At 41.0% G+C, this 18,722-nt stretch overlaps 2 protein-coding genes across 2 annotated transcripts; one reads left to right on the forward strand and one right to left on the reverse strand.

Annotated features, from left to right (window-relative positions):
• Positions 1–686: 686 nt before the first annotated feature.
• cnih4 (cornichon family AMPA receptor auxiliary protein 4) lies at positions 687–6,485 on the reverse strand. The gene is made up of 5 exons (XM_044017758.1): positions 6,392–6,485; positions 5,143–5,211; positions 4,377–4,489; positions 4,151–4,291; positions 687–3,023 (listed from the first exon to the last, which is right to left on the reverse strand). The coding sequence occupies exons 1-5, from the start codon at positions 6,458–6,460 to the stop codon at positions 2,996–2,998; spliced, it is 420 nt and encodes a 139-aa protein (XP_043873693.1). The 5' UTR covers positions 6,461–6,485; the 3' UTR covers positions 687–2,995.
• A 2,815-nt stretch (positions 6,486–9,300) lies between these two features.
• Positions 9,301–17,330, forward strand: gprc6a (G protein-coupled receptor, class C, group 6, member A). Its single transcript, XM_044017744.1, has 6 exons — positions 9,301–9,592; positions 11,418–11,712; positions 13,206–14,006; positions 14,970–15,185; positions 15,347–15,470; positions 15,621–17,330. The coding sequence occupies exons 1-6, from the start codon at positions 9,390–9,392 to the stop codon at positions 16,727–16,729; spliced, it is 2,748 nt and encodes a 915-aa protein (XP_043873679.1). The 5' UTR covers positions 9,301–9,389; the 3' UTR covers positions 16,730–17,330.
• Positions 17,331–18,722: the final 1,392 nt, after the last annotated feature.

The raw sequence follows: 18,722 nt of genomic DNA on the forward strand, positions 1-18,722 counted from the left end.
ACTATGACTTTTTTGACAGATTTTGGACGACATACTAACAAATTACGTTTTTGTCACATTTTGAACGACATTCTAAAGCATGACTTTTTTTGGTGATTTTGGACCACATACTAACCTATGACTTTTTTGTCACATTTTGAACGACATACTAAAGTATGACTTTTTTGTCACATTTTGGACGACATACTAACCTATGACTTTTTTGTCATGTTTTGGACGACGTACTAAAGAATGATTTTTTTGTCACAATTTGGACGACATACTTAAGTATGACTTTTTTGTCGAATTCTGGAGAAAAAACTGACCTATGACATTTTTGTCACATTTTGGACGACATACTAAAGTATGACATTTTTGTCACATTTTTTTCAGGTCTTCATAATAAATCTTGGAAATTCAGACCTGAAAAAAAAGTCGAAATGTTATTGCAAATGAAGAGCCAGAATTTAAGTGAATGCAATGCACATACCATACTTAACAGAGACACAAGAAACCCATTCCTTTTCTGACCATACTCATTCTTAATTTTCTTTACCTTTAATTTCATGATAGAAGTAAATACACTAATTCATAAAAATCTGATTTGTATTGAATCAGAATTTGATTGACACCTTTAGCCACTAGTTGTCGTCAACAGTGAAGGTCCAACCTTCAGCTGACTTCACAATAATAAAGTATGCACAGTATGCAGCCATAGTACACCACTTGCCTTTAATGTTTATTTATCAAACACATTTTTCCCTCCCAAAAAAAGACACAAACTCATTCACCAGCATTTTTTCACATGATGTGACTGACACTGCAGCCAAAGCAGCCATGATTCTAAAAGAGGAGTGCACACACACACCCGTCATCATCATCCCAGTGAGGAGCCCACCTGCTCACACTGTCTGCCAGTGGAAATACTACAGCGGTACATGACGGAGGTTCACTCCCAACTGTCACCAATACTGCGACGGCTGGTGCCTTAAGACTACATTTACATCACACACATACAGTTTCTTTTTGCAGAAGAATGGTAAAGGGGTAGTTCAGGATTCTTGAAGTGAGGATGTATAAGGTACTGTAGAGTCAGGGTTATACAGACAGCACAGTGACTGAAATGTTGCAGAACAGAACCAAATTTCTACTTTGTTTTGATATGAATGGGAACAGCACAGAAAATGTGATTATAGCCTTGTAAAGAAAGACCCAGATCAAGTACCTTATATCATCCCTACTTAAAATGAAAAAACTGAACTGTCCTCCTATATTGTAAATTTTGCCCCCCCACCATTCCTTGCATTAAACGTCTGCGTCCTTTTGTAGCACAAGAGCAACACACTCACGACTTCTCTATCTGAATGTAAAAAGAAAGTATATCGTCTTTACAATTTCCCATGCTTCACAAACACGGGATCACAAGGCACCAAAAATTCACACAGAGTATTAAGATCAGCTCCAGAGATTCCCACGCTAATCTCCAACGCGTGTGAAAACTTTTGATAGTTTGACCACGTTTCTTGTAAAGGTTTTAGGCGTCCTCCGTTACAGTCAAGAGTGCGGGGATATGAGGAAAATAAATGAGCGACAACAGTGTTGGGAGTAGAAATTTAAAAAATGGGATTTGCTGAAACTTGTCTTCACATCCAGATTAAAAATCAATAAAGTTGTCTGTGGGGGAAAACACAGCAGCGTTGTAGTTTGAGTCTGTATCTCGCTCTGTGCTGTCAAAACTCTCACTGTCTGGTACAGAAGAGGATTGGGGCCAATTGTGAGGTTTTTTTGGAAAACACAGAATTCTGAGATTAAATAATTCTGACTTTAATCTAAGAATTCAGGCTGTTTATTTACTTCAGCCCACTGAGTGGGAGTGAAGCATTGTTTTTGGTGGCTCTGTGTGTGTCGGCACTTGCTGTATGAGGCTCAAGAATTTTGACCCTGACGTGGATTTCAACATGCAACCTTTTGATCTGAAGTCAGGTGCTCAACTGTTGCGCCACAGAGTCTGTTACACATATAGGCCAACAGAGGCTTGTTGCATGAATGGGGTGAAATCTGTCATCCCCAATTGCCTTGTTTGGCCCTAATCCTCTTCCGTAGCATGAAGCCGAGTGGAACAGAGCACAATAGGATGACAACATGATGTTTGAATCACGAACCACGCAGATCAATAAGTGACAGGTTTATAAGCCAATAAATGTGGATTTTTCTCTTATCGTCCCTAAGTTTATTTATTTATTTATTTGTAACCAACGCAAATGCAATCTTAAGACGAAGCCTACCTACACAAGGCAAGAGCTGTGCTGAGTGCAATGGCAAAGAGGGTGTAGCGTAGGGACGAACTGATCTGACGCTCAGAGATCCATAAACCCTCATTGTCAAGTAAATGCTTTAGACCAAGTACCACCTGAGAAAATATTGCACTCTCAAAGTAACATAAAAATACAGTAGGGCTGCAAATATCAATTATTTTCATAATCAATTAATCCGTACATGTTTGGTCCATAAAATGTAGATCAGTGTGTGGAAATTATGACGTTCTTGAATGTCTTGTTTTTGCCAACAAGCCAAAATGATTCAGTTTTAATAGATTCTTATTCTTATATATGGAGCAAATAAACCAGAACATATTCACATTTAAGAAGCTGAAGAATGAGAAAACCTTCTCAATTATCAAAACAGTTGGCGATTAATTAAAAGTAATCAAATAATAATCGAGGAATGGAATAATCGTCACGGCCCTAGACTGCTGCAGGACGTCTTCTGCGAACACAGCAGTCTAACAGGTCTTTGCGCAGAGACGGGTGCCGTCACAACATGCGTTTGTCACGGGTATTAAATGCGTAAGTATCAACAGACGCGACCAAATGTGAGAGTGAACTTGTTCTCCCCGCTGTTCTGACAGAGTTGACGCATACACAGGAGAGGAGCAGTGAGTGAGGAGGAAACAGAAAACCCTGGAGATTGGAATTTGATGATTTTTGGAAGATGTTGGAGAGAGATGTCAGGCGCTTCAGTCGTTGATCAGAGCCAAGATCATGCTGGGAAAACAAGGTGGGAAAGAAATGTGTTAATATACACACCTGAGTGTGACAGAAGCACAATATTACTGTTTTCAGATATGAACAGTGCAGTGGAGAATGCGAAGAGAACTGGGTCCAATCATTATCTGAATGCAGCAGGGTCATTTTATTGTTCGCTAAATTCACACACAGCAATAAGAAGCAACGTGGAGTGGAGTGTCTTGCCAAATGATACATTGGCATGTAGACTAGGGGAGTCTGGAATCAAACCCACAACCTTGGAGTTAAAAGACGACTTGCTCTACCACCGAGCTAATGTCGCCCTGTGGAGCAACACAGGAAACGCACTGTGGATTATCTGAAGTGTACATGAACATAATCCAGAGATTACACTCAGGAACTGGCAGGAGAATCTCCAGAGAACATCTAAAATACTGGACATTTTCACAGACACAGCCTCTGGAGAATGTTCTGACCTGAGCAAGTAATATATGATGTAAAAGGAAGCAGGTGTGTTCTTCTACAGGTGTTTGTTTAATACTACCTAAGGGTGAAAAGTAGTGAAAAGCAGGGATTTCTTTTATTTGACTGCTTTTCAAACCTGTAATGAAGTCAGGACATTTTCTGTAGATTGTCCAGAGGGGCTGAATGTGAGGATGTACGTCTCTGCAAAGGTGTTCAAAACATTCTCTGGAGATTCACGTGTTGGCTCCCTAGTCAAATCTCCTGGCATTATAAATGTATTTGATACAGACAATTCGTCACTGGACCCAGTTTGCCAGACATTGTCCAGCGTTTGTGAAAATGGCGTCAGTGATTACAGGACTTTCTGCTCACAGCTAACAAGAGCAAATATGGAAATGAGAACAGCAGCATTTTCAAACTTCTTCATTTTATGTGCTCCAACTGGAAGGCATGCCTGTGGTAGCTCTGTCACATTTCCCAAAAATCATGCTGGAGCAAACATAATCTGACATGGTATCCCTTACAAGATATACGTAATTACATTAGACGGTGTGATGCACTTCTTGGCTTTATATTTTGAACTTGAACAGGCTTTGAAGGTTCAAACTAATTTCAGATTTAAAAAAAAAGTGATGAAACACAGTAGCATGGATGTTTGCATCAGATGTGGTTGCTCTCACCTGTACAGATAAATGAAAAAGCAGAGCAGGTGGTAACCCAGTTTGATCATAGCCTCCTTCATGTGGGACTTGAGCTGACCACGGTTGTGGATCTCAGTCGGGTCAAACACGCCCATGTTTCCCATCGGAACCTTCAAGTGCCTGCAGGGACAAGAACAGAGAGCGTGAACCCGGGAGCCTATAACGCAGTTTTAGACTTAAGTCTGTTTTGTTAGAGAAAACACACCTGTAAATGTTCCAGGCTGCTACAGGCAGGTTGAGGAGGAAGATGAACCAGTGCATGGAGACTAACATGAGCACAGTGGAGAGACACTGGCCTATCATCTCTGGGATTACCCACTGGGGAAAAAAAAAAATCACAATCAGAAATAATGTATCACAATATACGAATACACAAAACACAGCCTGATCAAACAATTAATATACTGTATATATATATATTTTTTGTCTTTGGTTGCTCCCTCTCTAGTGGCCACAGTGGATCATCTGCCGCCATCTTGTCCTTTCCCTTGTGTCCTTTTCTGTTACACCAACTGTCCTCTTCCTCAATGTCCTCTGTCCAATACTGTATAATTACTATCCCTCCTCTGCATGTGACCAAACCATCTCAACTGTGACTCTCTCCAAACTGTTTAACCTGACCAATCCATCATGCATGCTCATGTCTACGTAATCCTGTCCATCCTGGTCACTCCCAATGAAAATCTCAGCATCTTCAGCTCTGCCACCTCCAGCTCCGCCTCCTGTCCTTTGGACAGTACTACTGTCTCCAAGTCATACATCAAAGTAGGTCTCACTACTGTTAGGAAGACACTTTCACGTTTGCTACTTTTGATCTCTATCAAATAAATTAAAACACAGACATTGCATTGTATGTAAAGATAATAGATCAGTGATATCCTTTTTGAGCAAATGTAACTTCCTGAGAAGACTTTGCCTTTGTTCTGCCACAACATTTAAACTGATAGCTGACTGGTGAGTGTGTGACTTACTTTGTTCAGTTTGGAGCAGCACGCTCTGGCGTTGATGTAGTCACATTCTAGATCAGATAAGGTGATAATCTGAGCTTCAAGTCAAGGTAATAAACACAGACACATGATAACAGTGAGTGCACACACATTCGGTTCCTACACACTGGAGTGAGACAGGTGTGTGTGTGTATGCTTCCATACCTTTGACTAAAATGGTTGAGAAGGAACTCGATACGACAATTAAATTTAAACTAAGAGTAAACGATGTAAGTCTCACAATATTAACAATCAGAATTCAAGAGGCTGATGAGCAGCTGTAAAAGATAAATGCATGTGTTAGCTTACACACATGATATAAAACATTTACTGTCACAATTATCATACTAAAAATATATATATTATTGGAATTATTGTAAAAATTTGCAACACCTTCAGTCAGGGGCAGTCGGTATCAGTCCAATACTGGTCAAAATCACCAGGTTGGATATCATGAAGATGAAAATGTGAAATCCGTCACAATCCAAAAAATCCAAAAAAAAATTAAATAAAAATCTACAGCAGCATTTTAGCTGAGTCATGTTGTGGGCTATTTATTTCTTCTTTATGGGCAAAGAATATTTGTTTTTTAAATAGCTCAAAATGGTTAGCATGTTAAGTTAGTAATGTAACAAAAACATGTCAGAGAGCTAAAGACTAAGTCTTGCTTCCAAGTCAATCAAAAGATCTGACAAAACTGACAAAAGATCCTTGACTGACAGGAAAGGCAAGGCCCCCCCTTGTGGCACTTGAAACTGAATCCCCAAGACTGTATGTATGTCAGCGAGCATTTTCAAGTCACTTGTGTGAAATATTAACAATCTCCTCCGTTCACACTTATCACGATAATGTTATTGTGTGATAATATCGTATTATTAACTTTAACTGAACTTAAAAAAAACAACCACCAGCAGCAGCAGTGAGAGAGGAGCGGGTTCACCGTGAGCCTGTATCTTATGCCGCTTTACTACTAAATGTTCCCAGCGCGACCCAACTCGCCTCGGCACGGCATGGTTATTTTGCTGTTATAACCGTTTGCTTTTTAACCATGACCAACCTCTTAGTCGGACTGCAGGCTCACGGTTGTTATGAACGCCCCTCTTCACACCGGCCTCACTGACACTTGGAAGTCGGCGGACCACCGCTCAGGGAGCTCGCCTCACTACAACCCAAGACTCCATAGCGATGACGCCCTTCAACAACAGCCACAGTAACATACGGGTCGAAAGGATACGAAGTAAACGGAGAGAAAAATCAGTGCGCAGCAGTCCACCAGCGAGAGAATGAACACTGCCGCCTCCATTTTCTTCTTCCGTCACTGACATACAGTCATTTCCGGCCAAGGCTCAGCGCTTAGGAGGAGCGAGCGACTTCATGAGCGCGGTGCTGCACCCTGGCGGACGGGGAGAGAAACTTTTTTTTAAATAAACACACACACAGTTACGTCGAAACTGGGAATTACGTCACACTACATGTGCCAGTTTCCACAGAATACAAGCCAGATGTATTACATATTGAATAACAGGTGACTTACTAAAGGCTCCAAAGTATACTTTGTCTGACTTATTGTGATCATTTGGTATGAACTACAATCCATTAATTTTTTAACATCAAAGGAATAAAAAAAAATTGGGCACAGCATGGATGGTAAAAGAGATCACAGACGATTAAAGGATCACAATGTCTCCATCTATTTGTTCGAGGTCTGTCTGTTAATCACATACATGTCCCCACAAAGCCTTATGTCCCTCATCTGTACACACTGGACCTTTAACTTTCTGAGTCAGAAAACAAACATCAACTTCTTGGCAGAAGTATTGCAAATTAAACATTACAGTGCACCTCCCTCTTGTCCAATCATCAGATATAGGAGTGTGTTATCAAAGTAAATTCAGACTTTATTGGTTATTTCCTGCTGATTTAGAATGTAATCATCAAAAAGTGTGGTTACTATCAGTCACTCTTTTGCTTACTTTAATATGGAGTTCCCCCTTTTGCAGCTATAATTGCTTCCACACTTCTTGGAAGAAGTGTTTCTATGTGAATTTGTGTCCATTTATTCTGTGGAGCAGTGACAAGGTCAGGCACTGATGTTGGACGAGAAGACCTGGCTCACAATCTCTGTTCCTGTTCATTCCAAAGTTGCTCAATGGGGTTGAGGTTTTTCTTTGTTCCCTACGTACTCACGTGTATACAGTAGAATATTTTACAATATTTCAGATATTTCTGCAAGTACCACGAGTGCAAGGTTATAATAGTTTGGGTTTGGGTTTTAATACATTTTTAGAACAGGTTTGCTAGGTTTTATTAGGTTTTATTTTTTTGTAAACGCTTATGGCATGTTTCCACCGGCAAAGGACAGTGCAGCATGGCGCAGCACGGCATGAAACGGCACAGTTAAGTTGCTGAGGCGATACTTTGCATGACGTCACAGGAAGAGACGTCCGACACAAGAATTAAGCCGAACAATGCCGATCTGTAGATCAGTTAAAAAATACTTAACAAGCCTAATTTTTAACGTTTTGTTTTTTGTTTTTTTTATTATTGTTCTATTTATATTTTAAACTATATTCCTGGTGGTTAATTAATTGGTGGTCACTGTGCATATGGACAAAACTTTGGACAGTTTTGCAAGACAAATGTGAACAATTCAGGGGGAAAAAATTAATAAAAAGGCATTCATATACAATGCTCAACAAATGTATTAGACCACAACCCTGCCCAAAATGAACAGCATTTTTAATTATCAAAATCATTGTTTATGTTTCTGTAATTGGTTCATACACCAGTATGTAGGGGCCACATGGTGGTATAGTGGTTATAAGGGCCTTTCCTTGGAACGAGGGCCTTTCTGCATCGAGTTTGCATGTTCTCCCTGTGTGTGCGTGGGTTCTCTCCGGGTTCTCCGGCTTCCTCCCACAGTCCAAAAACATGTAATGTGGGGATTAGGTGAATTGGACACTCTAAATTGACCGTAGGAATGAGTGTGAGAGTGAATGGTTGTTTGTCTCTAGTTGTGTGTGGCCCTGCGATGGACTGGCGAACTGTCCAGGGTGTACCCCGCCTATCGCCCAATGTAGCTGAGATTGGCACAGCACCCCCGCGACCCTCTGGTGGAGGATAAAGCGGTAGATGATGACTGACTGACCAGTATGTAGAAGCTCTTTAACCGAAATCATATTTTTAATTCTAAAATGTAATTGTAATTGTTATCCATAAATTTTTAAATTTACTAAATTACTACTACTAAATTAAACTGAATAAATAGTCAGTCATCATCTAACCGCTTTATCCTCCACCAGAGGGTCGCGGGGGGTGCTGTGCCAATCTCAGCTACATCGGGCGATAGGCGGGGATAGGGGCCACACACAACTAGAGACAAACAACCATTCACTCTCACACTCACTCCTATGGTCAATTTAGAGTGTCCAATTCACCTAATCCCCACATTGCATGTTTTTGGACTGTGGGAGGAAGCCGGAGAACCCGGAGAGAACCCACGCACACACGGGGAGAACATGCAAACTCCATGCAGAAAGGCCCTTGTTCCAACCGGGGCTCGAACGCGGGTCTTCTCGCTGCAAGGCGAGAGTGCTAACCACTACACCACCGTGTGGCCCTGAATAAATAGTAAAGCATGTTATTATTTCTTGATTAAAATGTCAAATTATAGTTGTTTACCTGCATTCCTGAACAGAAAATTGGGTTTCTTATTAGTTAGCCCGGTGAGCTGGCTCAAATTTGGGTATAAAAAGGTGAGTTCAGTTTGCCAAATAAACAACAATAACAGGTTTTTGAAAGAGTTCTAAAATGTTGTTATTACAGGTGGTGTAATACATTTGTTAAGCACTGTATTTGTAAAAAGTCTTGATTCAGACCTTTTAAGTGTGAAGGGTATTTAATTGTTTGTTTGTTACCCCTGCTTTGTTTTATCTGATCATAACTGCATAAATGGGATGTTTGAAGATGACACTTAGCGTTGAAAACACAACACCATGTGATGACAGCTGCCTCTACAGAGCAGTGACTCACCTGCTGTCAGTCATGAAGAAGTGGGCAGGGCTGCAGGGGAGAATGTGAACGGAGTAAGGTGTGAATGAGGAAGGAGGAGATGATTTTTTTTCTTAGCCTTGGGAGGATGCTTAAAAGGGAGAGTATCACTGAGCAAGTGGAGAAACACCAATGAGAGGGGAAAGACAGCGGGGAGATTGAAACACAGTGAGGACAGTGATATGGCTGCATTTACTCCCATTCTTTATTTTCACATCATCGTTTTCCTAATTCTTGTGGAAATAGGACATGCCAGTGAAGAGGACGTCCAAGTCATGGAAATTACAGCCCCGGGAGATTTCATCATCAGTGGACTCATGCCCATTCATGAAGATGTGGAGAAAAGGGAGCACAGTTTTAAACCCCACCGCCGGGAATGTATCAGGTGAGAACATCATTATCAAATACTGAACAAGAAACATGTGTAAAAAACCTGGCACTCAGAATAATATTACAAATATTGTTAATTTATAAGAGGAGTAAAACCATCCCTGTGCTTTTTATATTATTGTACATATTACCAAAAAGAAAAAAAAAATTAATATCATGATATCGTCCATGATCAAAATACAGAAAATTAGGGAATTAAAATGAATGGAGTTTAGAACCATGATAAGAAGGAAGAGAATGAAATGAAATCAAATGAAATATTAATAAAGATGTCAAAGTCCTATGGTTATGGTCTTGTTTTCTAGGTGTTCACAAGAACTGTTAAGACAAAAACAAAAAGAGATGGGGAAAAACAAAACGCAAACACAGATCTTTCACCCAGAAGTTGAGGATAAAAATTTATGTGAGGTTATTCTCATCTTTAAGATATTAACTGGATATTACTTTGGAAACAGCATGGTATTACTTTTAACCACACTATTACTGTTTTACCCAAGCTATTACTTGGATATTACATTATAAATAAAATGGTATTGCTATGATATTAATAGTATCCTGTTATTAGGTTATTGTTATTTATTAACTATTATGTTATAGCCAGGGTTACTGGTTCTTAATGAGTCATTACATACAAATAACTGACATTACATTATGGTATATTTAGTCTTTATTACTGATGAATATTCATCATCAATAATCACACGCTCCACATTGTCCATAACAGAGAAGCCCTAGGTTGCATGTGCAGATGTATACTGTTTGAATAACAAAATGGGACATCATGTTTGATCAGACATATTTACAATAACTTAGATCATTTTCCTACAACAAGGAATATAGGATTTGATAAATGGAAGTTATTTTATAGCCCAGTCTGCAATGTCCAGGCCCCACCATTGGGTCACAGCCCAGTTTTTTGAAGCAGTTTGTTTAAGATTCTGCTGCTTTAACATTATTGTAAAAATGTACATTACAATGTTACATCAGCTTTCACCTCTTTCACAAGCCTTTAACGGCATCGTACGCCCTTTCATCAAGGGCTGGAATTTGCTCCGAGCAGAAAAAAAGAACGGGAAATGCAAGCTTTGGAGAATGCTGCAAAGTGGGGTACAATGTTAACAACCATAGGAGTCATTCACCAATATCTGTTTCTGTTTTTTGTTACATAAGTTGACACTTATTCAGCTGATAGGTCCAATTAACTAACTGCCAGTAAACTATAAGTTGTGCTTCAAGTGTTTCCAACTTTAGGCCTACACGAAACACAATTTTTTTAGTGTGTTTACATGCATGTTAAAAAGTCTGATTTCAGTCAGATTAGAATATAATTCAGTTTTCTTAATGTCATACCTGGATATTGCAATTCATAGTCCGATTACTCCTGCATGTATGCGCTTAGTCGGACAGGAGTCAGACTCGGTGTTCCTCCCCGGTCTTTGACCTGTAAGAAGAAGGAGGCGACATATAAACTGCAGTGCTGTTGCCGGAGATCATACACCGGCAGCATCTTTCTGCAGACAACAAAGCAACCACAAGAGCCATGCTCGATCAGTCAGGCCTTTGTAGTTCTCGCTCTCATGTCGGAATAGAAAAGGGCCTTCCTCAAACTGTTGCATAGCATTGTCCAAAATTGGTGTGCTGAAACAGTAAGTTTGCCATTCATTGGAGATAAGGGACCTAGCCCAAAGCCTAATTGAAACACCTGAGGTCAGTACTTAACAGGTGTGGCCAAATACTTTTGTCTATATAGTGTATCTTATGCTGTATGCCCTGAATCTATTATTTGAAAAACATGTGGTGATGCTGCATTGTTCCCACAGGTTTGAAGAAAGAGGCTTGGCAAAGTCTCTGATAATGATCAATGCTATTGAGGTGATGAACAGATCCCCAGTGCTCACTGCTGTGAACGTCACTCTGGGCTACAAGATCCTTGACTCCTGCTCTGATGTCAACACAGCTCTGAGAGCCACAGAATTGGTCATTTATGAGGACCATCACAATACAGACAATGTCTCCTCCGCCTTTATCCAGCCAGTCATGGCTGTTGTAGGTGCCACTTTCTCTGAAATATCCATCGCCATCGCCAGACTACTGACGCTCCAAATGATTCCCCAGGTAAGTTCCTGGGAAGAGCAAGGATAATGCCGCTAAAGCCCTGTGGCAGCACTGACGGACAAAGCTGTTACCTGCTGGCAACTGAAGCAACAGAACTGGCTTGTAGTGGTAGATGATAAACATCAGCAGCTGTCAGCTGAGGCATGTAGAACACCAAAGATGGCCAGGAGCATTACAGCTACAATAGGCACGATTGTTTGGCATAATTGTTCAATGATCTCATGCTAGCATTTACGCAACATGTTCATCAAATGATCCAAGAGAGAAGTAGACTTCTGCACCACTAGTAGTTAGTTAGTTTACTTAGTTTACAGTGACCAAGCACAAGACAGCTCAGAGAGAGAGGGTGCTTCTATTGAAGGTGAAAAAGTCAAACAGTAAACACAATAAAACTTGTGTCACTATCATCAGAGTTTCAGAGATGGAGAAATACCCTCATCATCTGCCACCAAGTAGTAACAAATAGTCATGTCACCCATTAGAATCTGAACAGCCACTTGGAAGTGGCAAAATTTGCAATTTGGCCAGTGTTATGTCAGAATACATGTCGGGTGTGGTGGGATTTCTTTTCCAGTATCCCACAACACTTGCCCCAGTCAGAAGCCAGAACTCCAGAAAGAGACAGTCCTGATCATGAGGTTAGGTCTTGTTGTCGGTGAATAATGACTACTGTCCGAGCGCGACTCGGTTCACCACTGCTCGACTCTACTCACTTTCTTTTGCTTTTCCATTAGGGATGGTACATGGTACTTTTTAGTACTTGCTCTGGTGAGGTTCCAAGCAAGCACAGCTGATACTAATGGCGTATTTCCACTGGCTCTACTCGCCTCGCCTCGGCATGACACGGCACGGTTAGGTTGCATCTCCACTACTATAAACTCCTGGTAGTTGTTGGAGATCAACCCACGTTTTTAGGATTGTTAAGTAGTTTTAACTTATCTATTGTTCAGCACTGTTCAGCTTGATTTCTGTCCACACATCTCCGGAGTACAGTACAGACTCCACAGACAACAGCAACAGGGTCTGTGATGCTGTTTGCGATCGACGGTGCTGTCCCTAAATACACAAGACTCCTCCACCTACTCAGCACACGCTACTTAAACCGTGCCGTGCTGTGGCGAGGTGAAGCGAAGCGAGTAGAGCCGGTGGAAATATGTCAGCACTAGAAGAGTCATGAGAGACTTAAAAATCCTGAACATACAGCAAGGACATTTAGCAACCGCGCTGCCAAAAGCCGGCAATTGCAAGCTGCATTACAAGCTATTCCACCGTATTTCAGTTAAGTGACTGTGTCTATGCTCAGGTCATGCAGGAAGTACTGAACTAATCTTTTTACTTGACTGATTCTAATGATTCAGTACACCCAAAATAAGTGGTCAGGCGCTTGCACCTGGCATTTTAAGGCCAAGTGTAAAGGCGACCAGACAGGAAGTACAACAAAAGATGATTGTTGATAGCAGCTTTAAATTTATCAATGGTTTTCTTCTCTCCAGATCAGTTATTCATCAAGTGCCGTCATTCTGAGTGATAAGAACCGCTTCCCTGCCTTCATGAGGACCATTCCTAATGATTTTTATCAGACAGCTGCCATGACCACACTGTTCAACATCAACAACTGGAACTGGGTGGGAATAGTGATCACAGATGGCGATTATGGCCGATCAGCTTCAGAACAATTTTTAATCCAGGCTCTTGGAAAGGGCATCTGTGTGGCCTTCTCATTAATTATACCTCAGTCTGTGATTGGTGAATATACCCACTATGCAATTGAGATTGCTGCCGCCATGATCCTCAACAATACCAAGGTACAGGTCATTGTGTCCTTTGCCAGGTCAACTCATGTTAAGCTTCTTTTCGAGGAGCTGAAGAATCAGGTGCTGAGAAGAGGACTTAACAGAGAGTCAATGAGAAGAGTGTGGGTGGCCAGTGATAGCTGGTCCTCTTCCCCCTCTGTGACAAGAAATGTATCTCTGAGGGACATAGGTCACATTGTGGGCTTCACCCACAAACATGGAGATTCATCATCATACAACCAATACTTAAGCAGGCTGGAGAAAGCTGGACATGAATATGCAAAGAATAACCCCTTCCTGCAAAAGTTATTCATGCTGCTTAGTGCTGCAGGACATAAAGACACGGAAGTGGTGTCTGAAGCTGTGAAAATCCTTAGAAAACACATTGGTGTTGACACCATCTTAAGTATTGAGATGGCGATTAGTGCCATTGCTCAGGCTGTGGCATCCATCTGCAAGAGCAAAGACTGCAAAGGACCAGGCGCAGTGCAACCCTGGGAGGTAATTATGCATGAGGAGTCTGTGTGTGTGGTACCCAGCCAGCATGTCAATGTGGGCCCCAAAACAATTATATTTGGACTGACAATATGGGTCCCAAGTGGGTTTTGCCCACTTCAAGCTCATGCCCACTCTTGGCTACTTGGGTAATAAGTGGGCAAATTATACAGGTCCCATATGGTCCACACGGACACACCCGCTGTGGACCCATATTGTCAGCTCGAATATAACCCTTATGGAGCCCATACATTATTATATACACATATAATACATTTCAATACTAACCACACTAACTATATATACAGGGTTGAGTGAATGTGATGTCTGTTTCTCACACGTGTAGAACTGTTGGTAAAGGTTGTTTTCCTTTCGGTTTTTCACATTTCCCACAAACCACTTCCTCACTGCCTGCTGGACTTGATAAATATAAACAATGAACAAAAGCTTCATCCAAATAATGTACAAAAAGCTGTATAATGTACAATGCATGAATTAAGTTTCCTAGATGTCTCTCAGTTCATCAGCCTAGCAAAACTAGGCAATGGGTAACATTTTTATCGCTGACAATACTGATACCAATACAATATTGATATTTTTATTGATACTTTAACGCAGAGTTGTGGTGGAGAGTGTACATCACTCACCACAGGCAACTTCACTGTGACAATATTTTACAATAAACATGCCGACATCCCTGTGGCAACATCTTTTTTCTCTTAGTCATGCTGTGTTGTTGCTAAGATTTTCAAATGTTTTATACATGCTATAAATAGTGGTACCTTTGTCCAGATCATATTGATATTCCTTGATGCTTATTCCTTATCCTTGAACCTTAACCTTAACCTTAACCTTTACCCTTAACCTTTTCAGTACCTATTTGTTTCTGCAACAGGCTGCCATGTAAACTGTGACTTATGTAAAGTCAAGATAAAGTGGTTTAAAAATGAAATCTGAAATGTCATGCAGTTGCTGGATGCTCTGTGGATGGAAGAGTTTCAGCTCAATGGAGAGACCTATCATTTTGACGACAATGGTGACATCAACCTGGGCTATGATTTGACAATGTGGTGGTCAGATGGCAACAAAGTACATGAGGACGATATTGTAGCCGAGTACCACCCACAAACCGACAGCTTCACCTACACCTCCAACAGCATGACTCAGCAGTTCATAGACCTGAAGGTAAGCTGTCATTTTACTGCAATTACACACACATACACAGAACAACTAAATGTATATATATATATATATATATATATATATATATATATATATATATGTATATACACACATGAGTAGTTAAGAAGAGTTTTATAGTCACAGTGTTTCGCTGCTTCCCTCAGCACATCATCTCAAAATGCACCAACAGCTGTGTTCCTGGAGAGTTCAAGAAAACGGCAGAGGGTCAGCACACCTGTTGTTATGAGTGCATCAACTGTACTGAGAACTACTACTCTAATATGACTGGTAAGATGTGTTACTTTATTTTAAGTTGAGTATATACTTCTGGGTAGTATAATCAGTTACTGACAATAAACCCTCCTAAACGTTACACAGCTGACCTTTAAACCAGGTTGGATTAAGTTAGCCCTAACCTGTGCTCCATCATATCTGCAGATATGGATCAGTGTCTGAGCTGCGACACAAGCAAAGAGTGGTCAGCCGTGGGCAGCTCCAACTGCACCCCCAAAGTCCTACTCTTCTTCTCCTGGGACGACAGCTTTGCCATTGCTCTTCTGTTCTTTTCTGCCCTGGGCATCCTCCTGGTTGTACTGGTTTCCGCTCTGTTCCTACATCAGCGCGACACTCCTGTGGTGAAGGCTGCCGGAGGGCCACTGAGCCAGGTCATCCTGTTCTCGCTGGTCGCTAGTTACGTTAGTGCCATACTTTTCGTAGGTAAGCCCAACAAACTCCAGTGTAAGGCTCGACAGGTGGTCTTTGGGATCAGCTTCACTCTGTGTGTCTCCTGCATCCTGGTCAAGACCCTGCAGATCCTGCTGGCCTTCCAGTTCAACCCTGCGGTGCAGCAGGCTCTGCGGAAGGTCTTTCAGCCTTACGTCATCGTCAGTCTCTGTGTGTCCATGCAGATATGTCTCTGCATCTCCTGGCTGGTCCTCAGAAGCCCGTATGCTCACTTCATCATGAATCCAACCACTCTGCTGGAGGAATGTCATGAGGGCTCCTACTTGGCCTTTGGGGTGATGTTAGGCTACATAGCTCTACTAGCTTTTGTGTGTTTCATCTGTGCCTACAAAGGACGAAAACTTCCACAGAACTACAATGAATCTAAGTTCATCACCTTCAGTATGCTGCTCTACCTCATCGCCTGGACGCTCTTTGTCCCCGTCTATGTCACCACTTCAGGGGTGTACCTGCCAGCTGTGGAGATGGGGATCATTCTCATGTCTAACTATGGCATTCTCTGTTGTCATTTCTTCCCAAAGTGCTATGTAATCCTTTTTAAGAAGGAACAAAACACTAGGTCTGCTTTCAGAAAAAATTTGTATGAATATTCCAGCAAAACCTCAATTTCTGCCTCAGAGTCTGAAAGTCCGGTGACGGACAAACAGTCCACTGATTTGTCTTTCATCAGTGTTTCATCACTCTCTGTATATGCAGTTAGCCCCGACAAAGCTGAAGACGGGAAAAAGTGCTGCGACATGACCAGCTGCACAAGTCTGTGCAGAGACTCGATGCGACGCCGTTCCAGAAGAAGCAGCATATAACTCTCATCATTTAAAAATGGGTTCTCTGAGGGATGTTTGGTGTGGTTGTATGTGGGACTGAAACTAAACATAGTTTCCACCAAGCAGCACAGTGCACTGAAGTTCAGCTTGACATGAAATGGTACGTCCTGATCTGGCTTGCATTTCCACTGCAGGGTGTGTGGGCCTCATGGTGATACACTATACGGACAAAAGGAGTCAGACATCTGACCATTATACCAACATGGACTTTAATGACATAATCAAATAGATATACAGGAGTTATAGCAACTACCCCTGGCATGTTTAGGGGTAGTTGCTGGTCATATGCTTGAGATGTGTAGATATCGTATATTAGGTAAGACTATTGTTAAGTGGCAAGTGGTTAACTGCCAGTGCAGAAACACACTACTACAACTGTTGTTTTGCTTAATTTATAATGTAACCTATAAATACATATCTACTGTATACATGTACTGAGATTGCCCCACAGTGGGAAATGAAGCTACACTCTTTTTGTGAAGAATTATTACCTTACTTTTTCTCAGGCTTTTAAATGTGTGGTGTGGTCAAAATTGACTGTATCAGCAGTGCCTATCCAGTATTAATAATATAATGTATTGTTTTATGTTATGTAAGATCAGGAACTACATTGTATTACGCATTTTGCCTGCAATGTTAGTGCTAGATTGAAGGAGTGATATGAAGTCAGATGTGTGATGAGGACTCACTTTTGTGGTCCTTAAGAGGACCAAGCTGCACTGATGTAACTGCCCCCTGTTGAAATACCATACAACTGTGCCTGAAAAGGGATGCACAATATTGGACTTTTTGCCTACATGCAATATGCCAATATATTGGTAGGGCTTGGGCTGATAACCAGTACCAACATATATATAGATTAGGTCTGCAGATTTTGGTGTGTTTGCTGATATTCGATAATACATTTAAAGCCAATACCTGCTGATACAGATATACTGCAGATAATATTGTGCATCCCTAGATTTTGGCCACATAGCAAAAGGCCTACCTAAGAAAATCTACACCACCTTAAATGTAAGCTATCTTTACAATGTTATCTTACTCCTCCTGCAACTAATTCTTTAGAGTTGTTCTCAAACTTTTTATACTGAGTACCACCCGAGAAAATATTGAGCTCTCGGAGAAACACCATTATCGTCAATGTTGAAAATACAGTTGTGTAAAGAGGTCGACCTTGTTACACAACTCAACAAAAGTCGGCTACAGACTTTTCACAAGAGGCAGATTGATTCCCAGTAAAATCATTTGCTCACATATACTTCAGACTCTGGTATAGTGAAATTAGATTAAGATGGAGCAAGCGACAAGGTGACTCTAATTATTATTATTTAATTTATTATAATTTCTTTTGTTATTTGTTTCATTTTCTACACACTCCAGTCAAAATTCCTCAGCGCCACCCCAATAAAATACCCTGGTATATACAGTACAGTAACGGTATATCTGATTTTAGTACCACCAGAGGAAGCTCGCCTGCCACTGGTTGTACACGTACCACAGTTTGAGAACCATGGCTCTAGACTAAAGTTAGCTCTCCGAACATAGAGCCATTTAACACAGATTTTAAAGGTGCCGTGTGACTTTGTTGGTTCTGACTATGATACTATATAAGTGTTTTTCAAATGACTTTGATACATGATATACTATATGTGAATTATATATATGTAAAGTCATGAATGTAAACAGTGTCTGAGGGTCTTTGTTTCTGAGGGACAGAAGGAGTCCCCCTCTGTAACAGTGTAAACGTTTTACCAGCACAAAATAAGCTGTGACATTGCATCTTCAGTCGCTTACACTTATGCTCAAACAATAAAAGAAACAAAACGAAGTGCAACAATAACAACATTTGCGTGTTTGTGAGTCAAAACGGTTGAACTGAACCTTCTTTTTGATTTTGCGTGACAAAGTTGTCTGAGGACGTTTTAGGAATGAGGAAGACAGAACAAAAGTGACACAGTAGACAATCGTTATT

The sequence above is a fragment of the Solea senegalensis genome, unplaced genomic scaffold, assembly GCF_019176455.1.
Source record: "Solea senegalensis isolate Sse05_10M unplaced genomic scaffold, IFAPA_SoseM_1 scf7180000015790, whole genome shotgun sequence".
Lineage (NCBI taxonomy): Eukaryota > Metazoa > Chordata > Actinopteri > Pleuronectiformes > Soleidae > Solea > Solea senegalensis.

Coding starts and splice junctions, on each gene's coding strand:
- cnih4 (XM_044017758.1), bottom strand. CDS start 6,460: ATGGAGGCGGCAGTGTTCATTCTCTCGCTGGTGGACTGCTGCGCACTG. Junction 4,490..5,142: donor GCTGCTCCAAACTGAACAAA/GTAAGTCACACA, acceptor TTTTTTCCCCAG/TGGGTAATCCCAGAGATGAT. Junction 4,292..4,376: donor GCAGCCTGGAACATTTACAG/GTGTGTTTTCTC, acceptor TTGTCCCTGCAG/GCACTTGAAGGTTCCGATGG.
- gprc6a (XM_044017744.1), top strand. CDS start 9,390: ATGGCTGCATTTACTCCCATTCTTTATTTTCACATCATCGTTTTCCTA. Junction 11,713..13,205: donor CGCTCCAAATGATTCCCCAG/GTAAGTTCCTGG, acceptor TCTTCTCTCCAG/ATCAGTTATTCATCAAGTGC. Junction 14,007..14,969: donor GCGCAGTGCAACCCTGGGAG/GTAATTATGCAT, acceptor AATGTCATGCAG/TTGCTGGATGCTCTGTGGAT.